General features: G+C 45.4%; 1 protein-coding gene across 1 annotated transcript; it reads left to right on the forward strand.

Annotated features, from left to right (window-relative positions):
- Positions 1-737: 737 nt before the first annotated feature.
- On the forward strand, positions 738-13222 carry LOC119431194 (oplophorus-luciferin 2-monooxygenase non-catalytic subunit; the record flags this gene model as incomplete). Its single annotated transcript, XM_037698666.2, has 5 exons — positions 738-871; positions 4225-4611; positions 9300-9546; positions 10972-11164; positions 12975-13222. Coding segments are annotated over 5 exons (1122 nt in total), but the record flags the coding sequence as incomplete, so codon positions are not given.
- Between the last annotated feature and the right edge of the window lie 190 nt (positions 13223-13412).

The raw sequence follows: 13412 nt of genomic DNA on the forward strand, positions 1-13412 counted from the left end.
TTCGGCGTTCATTTACTTACCGAGAAGTGTTCTAAGCACTGACACCCAGTTATTAGTTCATTATATAGAATGAATTACATGTTATTTTGACGTCTCTTCCAAATATTTACGACTTTCTAATTGACCTTTTGACAATTAGAAAAAAAATATCAGCTAATTACTTCTAGTTCACTAAATATATGTCCGAAGATATATATTACTTGCGGTGTCATAAATGGACTCCGAGCAACTTGCATTTTTTCTACATCGCGTAGCATGATCCGTCTTTAAGTAGAGCTTCGTTCCGTATAGCTAGGACACAAAAAATATCGTAAGCTTCCCGTATTTGTCAATCATTCGACAGAAGCTTTAATCTTGGTCTTCTAATACACCTTGTAATGAGGGCATCAGTGCTCGCATTGTTAGAAAAAGGCGCTCAGTGCGAGGAACGGTGACCGGCTTGCGTTGAGGTTGAAACAAGCAACAAAGGAAAGAAGCTGAAAGGTGTTATCTTCCTCGAATCAGACCATTCACAATGGGGATAATAGTACGAAACTAACCAATAGAATGAGAAGATTAGTCTCACGATGGGTCACAACCTTGCACTTAGTATCTGATTACGCTGGGCGATGCAAAAAAGAAACGAACAATGCTTCTGATAAGGTCTTCTAGTTGCGGAGGTTTTCGCAACAGGCGAGCGTAATGATAGGCTTGCCGATTGCATCTAGATAAGCGCGTAGGGAATAATGGATACATGACCGTTAAGGTATCGGTGGGTGGCAACAGCAGTCTGCGTGTCACTGCAGCAAAGAATTTCATTTGAAGCTGACGGCATCTATCAAGCCCGAGAGCGTCCGTTACCAGTAACATCGGGCCACTGGAAAAGCCATGGGTGAGAAACGTCGCACATAATTTTAAACGTAGAACCGACAGCCAGCTTGCTCTCGCGGAAGGAACCAGTTTCGCATCAGAAGAATTAGTAATGTTTTACGTTTCTGCACAGGAAAATACTAATTCCGCGTGTCTTTGTTTCTAGTACATACAAGTTTTTAAAAATATCGGATGACGCTAACAGCGCTTTGGCCTTTTTAGGTGGCTTACCTGAAGACGAGGATGCGGAAAAAAACCGCAAAAACGGCATGTCCACGTGGCCAGTCAAACTGATTCAGTAGTAAAGATTTTATTCATGAATTTAAGCACATGCCTCAGAGGCAAAACTGAAAGCGGGTATTAGTGAAGTCAGCAGTTTAGGAGTTAGTACGTTTGAGCTTGAAAAGCTTGTTGAGATTTAATGAAGCGCAAGTAAGGTAGATACAAGTGCTGGCATCGAGACACGGTTCTACTTTAGGGCAAGCTTAAGGACCCATATAGGACTACACCGCTTGGAGGACGAAGAGAGACACTCCGACGGTGATTGTGTCTTCTTTTCCCGGCCTATTTGACAAGCCGGCTAAGTTGCAATGACGTCTACAAATACATATGGGTAGTGCCGGTTTAGTTTACAACGTAGTATGGGCCGTTGATATATCAGCGACACTGTGTATACCGTTGACTCGGCTGATAGCTGGCGTCAGCGTCGTGTCGGTGCCCTGTTAAACACGAAAACGGGAAAAAATTGCGGCACGAAGCTATACGATACAGACTTGTCTTTTTTCTTTCTTCGCTGTTTTAGTTCGTAGAGGAACAGTAAAGATAAAAATGTGGAGATATAATAGTAAATTGCCCTCCCAGATAACCAGCAAAGTCGTTCTTATGCTGAGGTGAGGCCTAATAAGCAAGAAAGAACCGGAAAGAACAACAGATGGGTGGTAGGCGCGCCTTGAAGATCCCACATTAACCAACCAGAAGGGATGTCATAAATGTTTACTGTACCTGCGCGGGCCTAGTTAACTTTATATTTCTTGTATTGGACAACGATATATTTTAAACGAGTCAAAAATTGAGCATCGCATGTCTCGAAAACGTTTTCTAAACTGAAAATCGTTAAGAAGTTGAAATTTTGGCGCCAAACTTGCGTACTAGTAATGAAGTATCGGAAATAAAATATAGAATTGTTAATTTATTTCCAAGTGATTTGCTGTTTCTCTTTATTGTTCCTTTAACGACACGTACAAACTAGCCCGATATCAAACTCTCCTGCAGGTAAGTGTCGGGCTCGCCTTTATTAAATGCGGTCACATTAGGCAGCTTCTGGTAGCCCTCGTTGACCACATTGAAGCGTGTCAAAACTTCACATGTCGTGTCAGCAGCTCAGTATAGTTGTCCCGTGCATTTAAGACAACGTCCCACTGCGCTGTGGATCCCTATGTCCCACGCTGCATGCAAAAATGGTGGTCATTCCGGGTTGAAAGAATTCGAGCTCAACACACGAGCAGCCGAGTTTTGATAAATGAGAGCCTGTGGAGGTCTGAAACATCTGGCCTATGTGAATGGCCTGTTGTAACTTTAATAGAACGTACCGCTCCAATATCGTTTTTACCTAATGCTGTGGAACTCCTTTTTAAGTAACCCTCCTCTTTATCGTAAATCTCCCCTCGTATAGAGGAACGATACCTATAGTATAAACATGACGATGAAAACTGTTGTTGACTCGGGGGAAATATATAATACTCCTTGTCGGTACAATAACGGCTAGCCGACGCTACCCTTGTTCGCCCCCTTCTGATCAAATCAAGTGCTCATCTTTATTAGGAACGTTTCTTTTTTTCCTTTTGGATTTGTACTGTTTTCTGGAGGTATATGAGCATGCGGAGAATGGTTTTTTTTTACCTTCATGTAGACCAAACAACTGGCACAGCGTCAATTTGCGATGCGTGTTTCAAAAACTACAGAGAACTTGGAAAGTTAGCAAAACAGGAATTTCTTTTTTTTTACGGGGAAGCTGTCTATGGCTAGGGTTTATGCATTTGTAGAGTCCGTCAACAGACTTACGTGCGCAACAACTCAGCTGCAGAATGTGATGCACAATCGCTTCATTCTGTGCAAAAGCTTATACGTCTTATCACTTTTGGATATTCTTTTGCAGTAGATTAGTTGTCAAGAGGTTCCATTTTCAAAATAAGTAGACTATCAGGTAGATAATAAGCGTTTCTCAAAGATTTGCCGCTGTGTGACCCGCGTCGGCCATGTGTACGCTCACACCGCCATCTCTTTGTCGTCGTTCCAAGCGCTTGCTTGCCTAGTTTCTTTCCGCTCTCCCGGCGTGGTGGTCCCGTCACATGTGTCTGCTTTCCGCCGGGTGGCGGTCCCATCTTGCGCGTCTAGTTTGCTCCGGGTCCCCGAGGTGGCGGTAGTCTTCCACGCAAATTAAAGCCCCTCAATATAAAAAGTAGCGCTAACCACTTCCCTCCTCCTCCGTTCCACTGTCGCGCTCGGCACGGCCAGCGCGATCGAGGCGCGATCTCGACAGTGACGCCGCCTATACGTCGGACCTGCCATAGCAGACGACAGCGAACGCACTACCAGATGAAACACGCGGAAAATGAGGCGTGATTTTGATTCATCAGTCAGTAACTTGCCTTAATAATGCAGTTTTGGAAGCAGCAACGCGACGATGCGAGACGGCGCATTACCAAGTGTGCAGCAAGCGTTTGCGCTCGCCAGATGGTAAAAAAAAAGCCTTTTGTCCTCGCCTTGTCGGTTGCGGCAACTGACGGATCAGCAGCACGCCATCACAACTAAGTTCTCGCCCCTAACAGGTTTGAACCGTCTCTGCGTACAGCCCTTTCGTCGCACAGGTGCGAGAATGGCGGCAGGAGCGTGCTGGAAAGAAAAAAAATATACAAAACGCGTGCTTCCACGTGACACGGATTGGCCAATGGGGGAGCGGAGGAGGCTGGGGTGACAGGAAGTGGCGAGGAGGAAACGACGGGGTGAGCTCGGTGGTGGCAAGATCCAAGAATGACGCTGCTTTTATAGATAGAGGGGCTTTAACGCGAATGTGTGCCGCCCATGAAGACCGCCGATCAAAATAAACGTGTGTATGCGTGTGTCTTTCTTCGTTATGACCGCCGTCACCACTCAGGAGAAATAAAATGTGCTTAAACTTTTCGTGCAAATTCTGTGTCACCTCTATGTCGTGTGCTAAACTGCTTCGCTGGCAATCCACCTTCATAGCAGTGGAATGGATTATGATTTTTTGACGCCCTAAACTTCTTGCAGAAAGCAAAAAAAAAATAATACAACTGATCAATTGCACTAAACTGCAGGCTTCGTAAAGCAGGGCTGTGTTCTTTATTGTTGCAGGTTCGTCCCGTTTTTCAAGCAAGTGCATCCTGCTTTTTGCGTCGCGGCTTTGGCTGGGGCACAATTGAACCCATGCCCTGCGCCGGAGTCCCTTAGTCCGTGCGGCTGTGACTTCACAGGAATAAACTGCATGAAGGCCAAGAGTGCTGAAGAACTCGCGAAAGCTTTTAGCGGTAAGGAGAAAACCATGCACAAAGGTCTATGGCTGCAGAAGGCGCCCGTCGTCAAGATTGACAACGGAACGTTCGGGGAGTACGTCTTCGGGAAAGTGTTCGTCGAAATCTGCAACCTGACCTCATTCGAGCTGTCTGCGCTGGGATATTCGGCCAAGTTTCTGTCAGAGTTGAGCCTATTTGGGAACCAGCTGACTGGCCTCGATTACAAATGGTCAGTGTGGCAGCTCATCTTTCACCGCGTTCGAAAGTATATATATTTTTTTACGGTGAATACGTTATAATGCACGTGGCTCCGCCAAAGCTGTCCTTCCAACCTATCTCACCTTAATATGTCGCTGGTTTCGGGATCAGACCATTCCACCTGTTTTGGTAAAGTTCAATGCATGTTGTTCGTGCAGGTATATGTAGTTCCTCTTCAAGGACAAGCGGAATTTTTGGGAGGTGTGTGATCTTGAAAACGGTACGTGTCGAGAAAGGTTGTTAAAAAGCCCTCACACGTAAACGAAGGGGACATGTGGTAGACGTTAATATTAGCCAACGCACCTTATTTCTGATGTGCGCGGACAGTAAGCGCCAAGCATTAATAGTCCCCCAATTGTGACTATATGTTTTGTCAGCCTGTGTGGGCATCGCGTCACAGTTGCCAGACTGTTAGAAATAATGAACAGCACATGGTGTGACCGATGAAATGCGATTATTGCCGCCTTATATGACATCGATATACATAGCTATGAGCAGCGCGCTCCTGACATTGCAATCACGTAGAGCTGACGTATGGTAGAGATGATAATGAAAACGAAATTCTTTCCCACTGCCGTCATAGCGGTTAAAATCATGTAGATGCGGAAGTAGAAAACACGGAACCACTCACGTTAACCACTGCGATAAATTGGTAAGCACTAACCTAACGAGCTATTTTTATCGTAAGCGTGTCATACGGACGCTCGGTAGGAGCACCATAAAACGTGGACGACGGTGGCTTTATGTGAAGTTTCTTGGATGTGCTCAGGTCGCTCAGCTCGTATAGCTACTCAATATAGGCCATACAGTAACCATAGAGTATATAGTAATTCTAGCCCCGGTAGATAGACGAACATTCCCATACACGTGGTGAAACTACACCAGAGTCGAAAAGAAAGCTCTTGACGGTGATGCTGTTTACAAAAGGAATGTTCCACAAGTGCGAGTTCCGGACACCTCCGAAACGCCGTGCGACTTTCTTGTTTTTAGAGCGCAGATTTTAGGCGCCTGTTCTTGCGCTGAGCCTCCGCGCGTCTCGTCGGCGTAACCGAGCGAACAAGCACAGCAAAACATGAAAGAGCGAACGCGGAGCGCAGCAGGGAATGAAATACGGCGAGAGCGACGACAGCACGAGGAGCAAAGCGGAGGAAGCCACCTTGAAGCATCACCAGGTGGCGCTCACGTCCACGCATCCACGGCAGCGGCGGCAGTGTCCGTGCGGGGACAAGAAAAAAAAAGAAGAACCAGAAAGCTCGCTTTCGCGCATACCGTTCGCCGCAAGCGTTCCCCGGTAAAGTTTACGGTTGTATAAGCTGCGGTTGCCCGGAAGCGTCCGGTCTATATATAGCGCTCCCCACCACGCAAGCGTTGTGAGACGCCTGGTAGCAGCAAGGGCGCTGTTCCTTCTATCTTGCAGCGGTTTTCTCGCATCCTGGGCCGGTACTTTGTAGCGATGCCTTTCCGGTAATAATGCCTTTTCGCGCTTATCGCGCTTTGTCAGTGGTCAGAGCGGCGGTCCGCTCGCGTTATCAACGGGATCAGCCGGCCGTGAGCGGTGGATGATAAGACTAGTATGTAATAAGTCATAAGGCATCGGTACAAAATCGCGGCCCTGGCGTCACGGCAACATAAACAGGGTGTCCCAACTATCATACATCTAGATTTAAAAATATGCAAATGTCACGCAACTGGACAGAACCCAGGTAATGTTGTTTGCAGTCGCTTGGAGATACTGAGATTATTATTGCGATAGCAATTATATGGACACTTCAACCGGATTTCTGCCGTCGGCGTCGCCGTCGCCGTCGTCGTCGCCGTGAGGTTCCGTATAGATAAAATCTTCACCGCGCGCCGTATGCCCGAGCGGAAGCGTGCTGGGACGCGCGCTATCACGGAGAGCGAACGCACTCAATGTCCTACGCGCAAGCAACGTAGCGGGAAGCCAGCGCCGGAGGGAGCGGGGGGGGGGGGGGGCACTTCTACTGTGCCAACAACCGCGCTCGTCGCTCGACCGCACGGTCTCTTATCTCTCCCACGCGCAAGCAAGGAAGCGGGAAGCCAGCGGCGGAGGGAGCGGGGGGGGGGGGGGGCGCACTTTTCCTCTGCCAACAACCGCGCTCGTCGCTCGCCGCACCGTCTCTTATCTCCACACGGCTCTGACCTTTATGCACTGTGCGTTCGCCGCTCAGTTTCTGTTGAAGCGATAGACCGCACGTACCTTCGCCCGCTGCTGCGGCGTATATATGCGCTTGCTGCCAGCGTTTTCACAGTCGTTGTCTGCAGTCATTGAGTGTGATCTATTCATGTTTGTTTGTGTGCGCTCACACCACGCTTGTTCATTCAGTTAGTAATAGTCGGGTCACATTTTCCAACGCACGCTACACACGTAATGCTGCCCGGATCGGCAGTGCAGCGCTACCGGTGTGTCCCTTCGCACGCGCGCTGCCCACGGGAAGCGCTTCTCATCAACACCACCGTTTCACACGCGCCTTCTCGTGGTCATCGAGTCTCTCTTCATGTCGGTCTACTTACGCCGCAGCACACCTGCTTACTGAATCAGCTCATGTTTACTACAATTCATATTGCTACCAAAGCCGATCACCTTACTTCGTATGACATTGCTGTGTTGCTATCGCATTCATTGCTTCGCCCTTAGGGCGAAACTGTGACATTTTTTATGCATTCTGCCTAAGTACATTTTTAGCCCTAATTAAGTAATCAGCTTCTCATAATATAATTAGATGCAAAGTCTCAATGAGAGAATTGTAGAGCAAAATGAAAAACTCCCGATACAGCTTTCTGTTGCTCAAGACTTGCTGCAAAAAAAAGTGATTTTGCGAGCATGAAAGAAGCCCGCGAATACACGCAAAATTGCCGCACGACAGGCCGCTCGAGTCACTTTGCGTGTATTCGCGGGCTTCTTTTACTATGGAAAAAACACTTTTATGCAGCACGTTTGAGCAACAGAAACCTGTATAGGGAGTTTTTTCATGTTGCTCTACAATTTTCTCATTGAGACTTTGCATCTAATTATAATATGGGAAGTCGATTACTTAATTACGGATAAAAATGTAATTAGGCAGAATGCATATATTAATCTCAGTATCTCCAAGCGACTGCAAACAACATTACCTGGGTTCTGTCCAGCCGCGCGGCATTTGCATATTTTTATATCTTGATGCGTGTGATAGTTGGGACACCCTGTATACCGCCCGCGTATAGCCAGAACATTACACAAGGAGTCCGTGTGCGATCTTGCTATCGTTGTCAGTGTGTCGCCCTTCGGCGAAACTCGCCATAATTTTTGAAACAAAGCCATTCTTGGCATCGCTCCGACACTAGGTTGTCTCCTTGTCCTAACGGCATTTAAGGCAGAGAGTTGGGCTAGTTGGAATTTCCATAAAGACATGCAGCCAGGGCGTCAGAGAAAATTGTGCATTCTGCGCGTGTGTAGTTCAAATACAGCGCAAATGCAGCTCTACTAACGTGAAACCTGGGGAAGTGCGAAGCAGTGATTCGCCGGTGTTTCCCTTGTGTTTTACTTGTGTTTACCGTGTTTTATGCTGTGTTTATCTTGTGTTTAGTTATTCATCATCCGTTTTGACTCCTGTGCTAAGGCACAACCGGTGGGAAACCGCCAGGCACATGGAGCTAAAGCTTTGCTGATGATAAAAGTGATTTTGACGAATTTCTGTTAATTATTGCGCTTAACGCTTGATTATTCCTGTCTCTTAAGTTATTCTGAATCATTGTAGTTTATCATGATCCGGTTTTGATCAATTCTGCCCTTGTTTTGACCCTGTGTTGAGAACTTGTTTTTGAGCGTGAACACGACAGATCACACGCGACGGACGCCTACGGCAGCCCGGGCCCCTAAAGTGCTTCGCACTTAAAATGAAAAGAGGTACAAAAGAAAAAAAAATCTGACCATGCCAACGCACGCCAGCTGACATGGCCACTCGCCGCCAGCCTACGAGAACCAATGTGGACCTCCCCTTAACAGCTTTGCTGTAAAATTAAAAATGAGGGCCGCCGAATTTTGCGGTGGTACAACCACCGCCGTAAGCCCGCCGTTGTCGCTACACACGATGTAACCATGAACCCAGGAGCTTTGGCCACCACTGGATCCCTATTGTGGGACTTTCCAGCCCATTCACATCACTGGGACAAAAACGTGCCGTGCGAATAGTCGCACGACACTTCTTTTTTTGTATTTCGCGAGGTTTCTGTCAGGCTTGGAAAAAAAAAGACTTATGTGGCATGCATTTGAGCAACACAAAGCTGGATCAGGAATTTCCCAGAATGGTCTACAGTTTTCTCGTTCACACTTTTGCTCTGAATATAATATTTGCCAAGTTTTATAATTATTATTAACTTATGTAATTATGTAACTTATTATGTAACAAAATAACCTTGATTCTACCGAGCTGCATGGTACTTGCATATTTTTTTTAAACTTCGGCACAAATTACGTGGGACACACGGCATATATAGGTTGTTTCCGAAATTAACTTTTTGTTGCGAATCCAACGAATGTGTTTCTTACATCTTTCCTGCATCCCTGGGTTTTTCGCGCTTTTTTTTTCTTCAGCGTCGAACCATACCAGCACGTCCATCTTTCAGTCATGCTGCAATATCCGTCTCGTCTGAACCACGCAGGATTGCCAATTTCGAGAAGCTGCGCGTGTTGAACCTGGCCCAAAACAACCTTGGAAATGTGCCCGCCTTTGCGTTCAAGAACCCTTCGCTAGAGACACTGGTGCTGAACGAGAATCCGATTACGAGCATCGGAGCGTTCGCCTTCAGAAACCTGCCCAAGCTGAAGGAACTGCAGCTGCGCTCCATTCGCGTGAAGAGGTTGACCGCTTTCTCGTTCACCATCCCTCGGCATAATCCGTTCCTGGAGGTACGGACATGCGCAGATTGAACTCGATGCGTTTGCAGATGCCTTGATCGCAGAAACGAATGAAAAGAAAGCTATTTTGGCATCACTGTAAACAAACGTTTCCTATGTGCAGCACTAGCGCGTTTTCTTGTGCAGCTGAGTTCGGGAACCGGAGTTAACTTCGAGCTACTGGCTCCTAAGTTTATAAATTTGAAAGGGTCATGAGTCGGCGCTTTAAACATTGTTATATTTTTACTACGTCTTCTTCTGTTTCTCAAGTAAGCTGACTTTCAGTTGTTTTTTAACTAACATTTAAGTAACATGTAAAGCATTAGAGATAAGTGTTGTTTTATGTTTTTCGCGGGACCGAAAGTGAATGCAGGAGTATATCATGCACGAAATTTACGACATTTGAAAACGTATTACAAGCGATATGGTGTTATGGTTGAGTTATAGCATCGTGTGTTTTTATCAGGCTGCCAGAGGAAGCAAATGCTTCACTCCCCAGAATGACCAATCTATCGCGTTAAAACAATAAAAAATCTGGTTCCGCATATTTTTTAACTTACTGAAGATGTGCTTTCCAAGAATCCTCGAACATGAAAGTTTTGACAGTTGTCATTTCTCGTTTGGGGCCTACAAATGGAGTTCACATTCTATGCCAATGTGGAAACTAATTAAAAAATTCACAATTCCTAAGCCATTCGGCAGTTGTGCAATTTCATGATAGTGGATATAGAAGAAATTGGGTGGGACTAAATTTCTATAGACATATTTATCGGCTCATAAAAGCGTTATTAGGGAAGTTAATTTTAGGAAAGCTGTTTGCACAAAGGAGAACAAATGTTGCACATCCGTGAACCACTCATTGCTTTTCCGGTAAAATTGCGCACCGTGAGAAGGAAAGGATGAGACGCACAAACGATTCCATGACTGGCCATGACTGGACATGATATTCCATGACTGGCCTGATAGAGCACTTCACACCGCCCATTATTTTTATGCTGGCTCATCCGCCTTGTCAGAAGTGCATGCCAGCGCTTTATACGCTCCCTTATATGCTCCATTATACGGTTCATACTTTATAAGCTTTATTTAATATCTGGCATGTAACGTTGTGGAATCCACGCAAGGAGTCTGGTCATGTAAATCGCACTGCACCTGTAAGAACACCGTGCGCATGTGCACTGAGCAACGGCGGGTTAACTGTCTGGCGCACCGTGTGAAGAAATCAAACGCAAGGTTAAACCATGCTATAGCTTTCAACGCTTCGTTTTCTAATAAAACTGCCAATTTATTTATGGCAGTTTATGCCGTGTGTGAGACGGAATACAGCGTCGTTTGTAGGATATCTTGTGGTCGAAAAACTTCGTAGGTGGAAACTACGCTGGAAAGAATGGGGTCCCCTAGAGGAACCGCTTCGTCGGGCTTTGTGATTACACGCAGATTTTTCTGAACGCTGGTCAACTGGAGAGCGTTGAGGAGAAGGCCTTCCATGGAGTGGCGCCTCTTACACTGCGTCTTGCATTCAACAAACTGAAAGAGTTCAGTGGCCCCGTCTTCAAACCTCTGATGGAAGCAATGACGTCGAATGCGGAGCGCAACAAACTGCTAGGCAAGGCCAGGATCATCACCTTGGGTGAGGCCGCGCGGCTGTTGTTTGGTTTACTTTCTTTATTCTTTTTGTGTTACATGCAAAATTCAGTAATCACCTACAATGTAGTCCTAACCTATCTCATTGATTTTGTGAAAAACGACTCCTTACTCCATGATATCTTGAATGAGATTACAACATGCTGACCCGTGCTGATTCTCTTGAAAGAATTCTACAAAAAATCTTTTAGGGTGTTCATATTGCCGGCATTCCTATTAAGTTACTGGGACTAAATTCGGAGGATGATGGTAGAGCTTAGCGGTGCAGCAGCGAATGTCCTCGTCTTTTGTCTCTGTGTGTCCCAGTGTGGTTAGGACTGTATGTCGCCTTCATTTACTATCTCATCTAGTTCCATTCTAGGTTATATGAACTGGTTACATTTATGCATACAAATATGTTTCGTGTTATTATTACTGTTCTGTTAAATGGAGTAGCTGTCACAGTTGTATCTGGCTAAATAATTCTAAAATTTCTATTTCAAGGGGAATCTACTTTTGCCTAAGGTAAATTTCTATTTCTGTTAAGGGGAATCTACTTTTGCCTAAGGTACGCACTAACTATGGAAAACAAACTATTCTTTTTTCTGCTATATATCCCTCTGGAACTCCCTGCCTACCGACTTAGAACAATGTAACTCCCTTTCCAAATTTAAATCTGACTTAAAGGACTACCTATTTGAATCAAAAAATAACTGTTCTAATTAACATGCTATTGCCTTTGAATGTATTCGTCACTTTTTCAAATTTATTGTGCTGACATGTTATACCATGGTATTATTATCTTTTATTTTTTTGTTGTTATGTTGTGCCGGTTTTCTTTTGTATTTTTGTACAGCTTTCATTTTTGAAACTTGGTTTTTTTAGTATATGATTATGCATGGTATTACTGTAATTATATTGTCTTTAATGTGCTTGTTAATTTTTCACCTATGCAGTGTTAGTTTCGTTTCATTACTCGATATTTAATTCATCGTAAGGGGTCCCGCCTGCAGTTTTTACTTTGGGATCCCTTCCTTTATACTAGTCTATGTACTAATTTACTTTTCAATAAAAAATGAATTGAATTGAACAAAAAAGAAAATATGCCCAACGTTATAGGAGATATTATGATGGCATGATGGATGACAGAAGTAAAAAAATCAACCCCCACAGATATATATGTCCAAAATGGCTTCCAAAATTGATGCAACACTCATTGCGATAGCAATTATATACACACTCCAAGCGAATTATTGCCGTCGGCGTTGCCGTGAAGCTCTGCATATATTTAGGCATATGCATGCTATATGCTATGCCATGCTATGTGCCATGCTATGTATGCGGGTTATACCGCTGCGCCTATTCTATCACTAAAGTTACTCATACCAGGTCTTATATACTTGACTAAAATATTGCTCAGAGTTTTCAGAATGGCAGCCCACAAACAACCATCATGAAACATAACACTCACATCGCATGCCTTTTATCTTATATCTTCTCAGACTATTCAATATTAAAATCGCAAAACACTGTCAGAGCTCAAACCTGAAAGTGATGTAATTTTACTCGCGCGAATCTTTACACGCAGGCAGCGTAGTGGAACCTGTGCGATGTCATTGCAGGCCCTCCACGGCGTGGTAAAGGGTGCCAGAAAATTTTCGCGCAACCCCGTATATCGCGTCCGCGTTAGTCGTACCTGCGTATAGTTAGTATAACATCGACAATTTCAAGCGCAACGCTTAACATTGCTTTCCCAGTCATTGCTTCGCCGTCCGGGCGAAACTGCCATCTTTTTTTCTCTTCCAACGTCCACACAGGCAATCGATTCACCTGCCAAGGCTGTGGCTTCTCCTGGCTCACAACGCTGCAAGGCCGGCCAGATATGATGCTCATGCTCATCGACTTCAAATGCCCTGGTCGTGTGGCCGTATGGAACGTGACGAACTCTCTCATCGGCTGTCCTCGTGGTAGACCGTGAAGACACCGACGTCAAAATGGAAACGAGCTAGGGTGAAGGGCCTAGCGAAAGCAACAAATAAATGTTAACGAAGAAAGGTCAACCCTGTTTCAAGTCTTTTAGATAGAGAGATAAACTTTTATTCAAAAAGATTTTGGTGGCGTGGTCGGAGGGCCCCACTGGCCGCCGCCGACCGCTTGACCTGTTTTATGAAGGGCTGCCATTCCGCCAGGTCTGAGCCGGTTAGCTGTGAGATTGCTCCATTGCCTGGCGTGTTTTATCAAACGGGTGTAATTCA

This window comes from Dermacentor silvarum, chromosome 10 (assembly GCF_013339745.2).
Source record: "Dermacentor silvarum isolate Dsil-2018 chromosome 10, BIME_Dsil_1.4, whole genome shotgun sequence".
NCBI lineage: Eukaryota > Metazoa > Arthropoda > Arachnida > Ixodida > Ixodidae > Dermacentor > Dermacentor silvarum.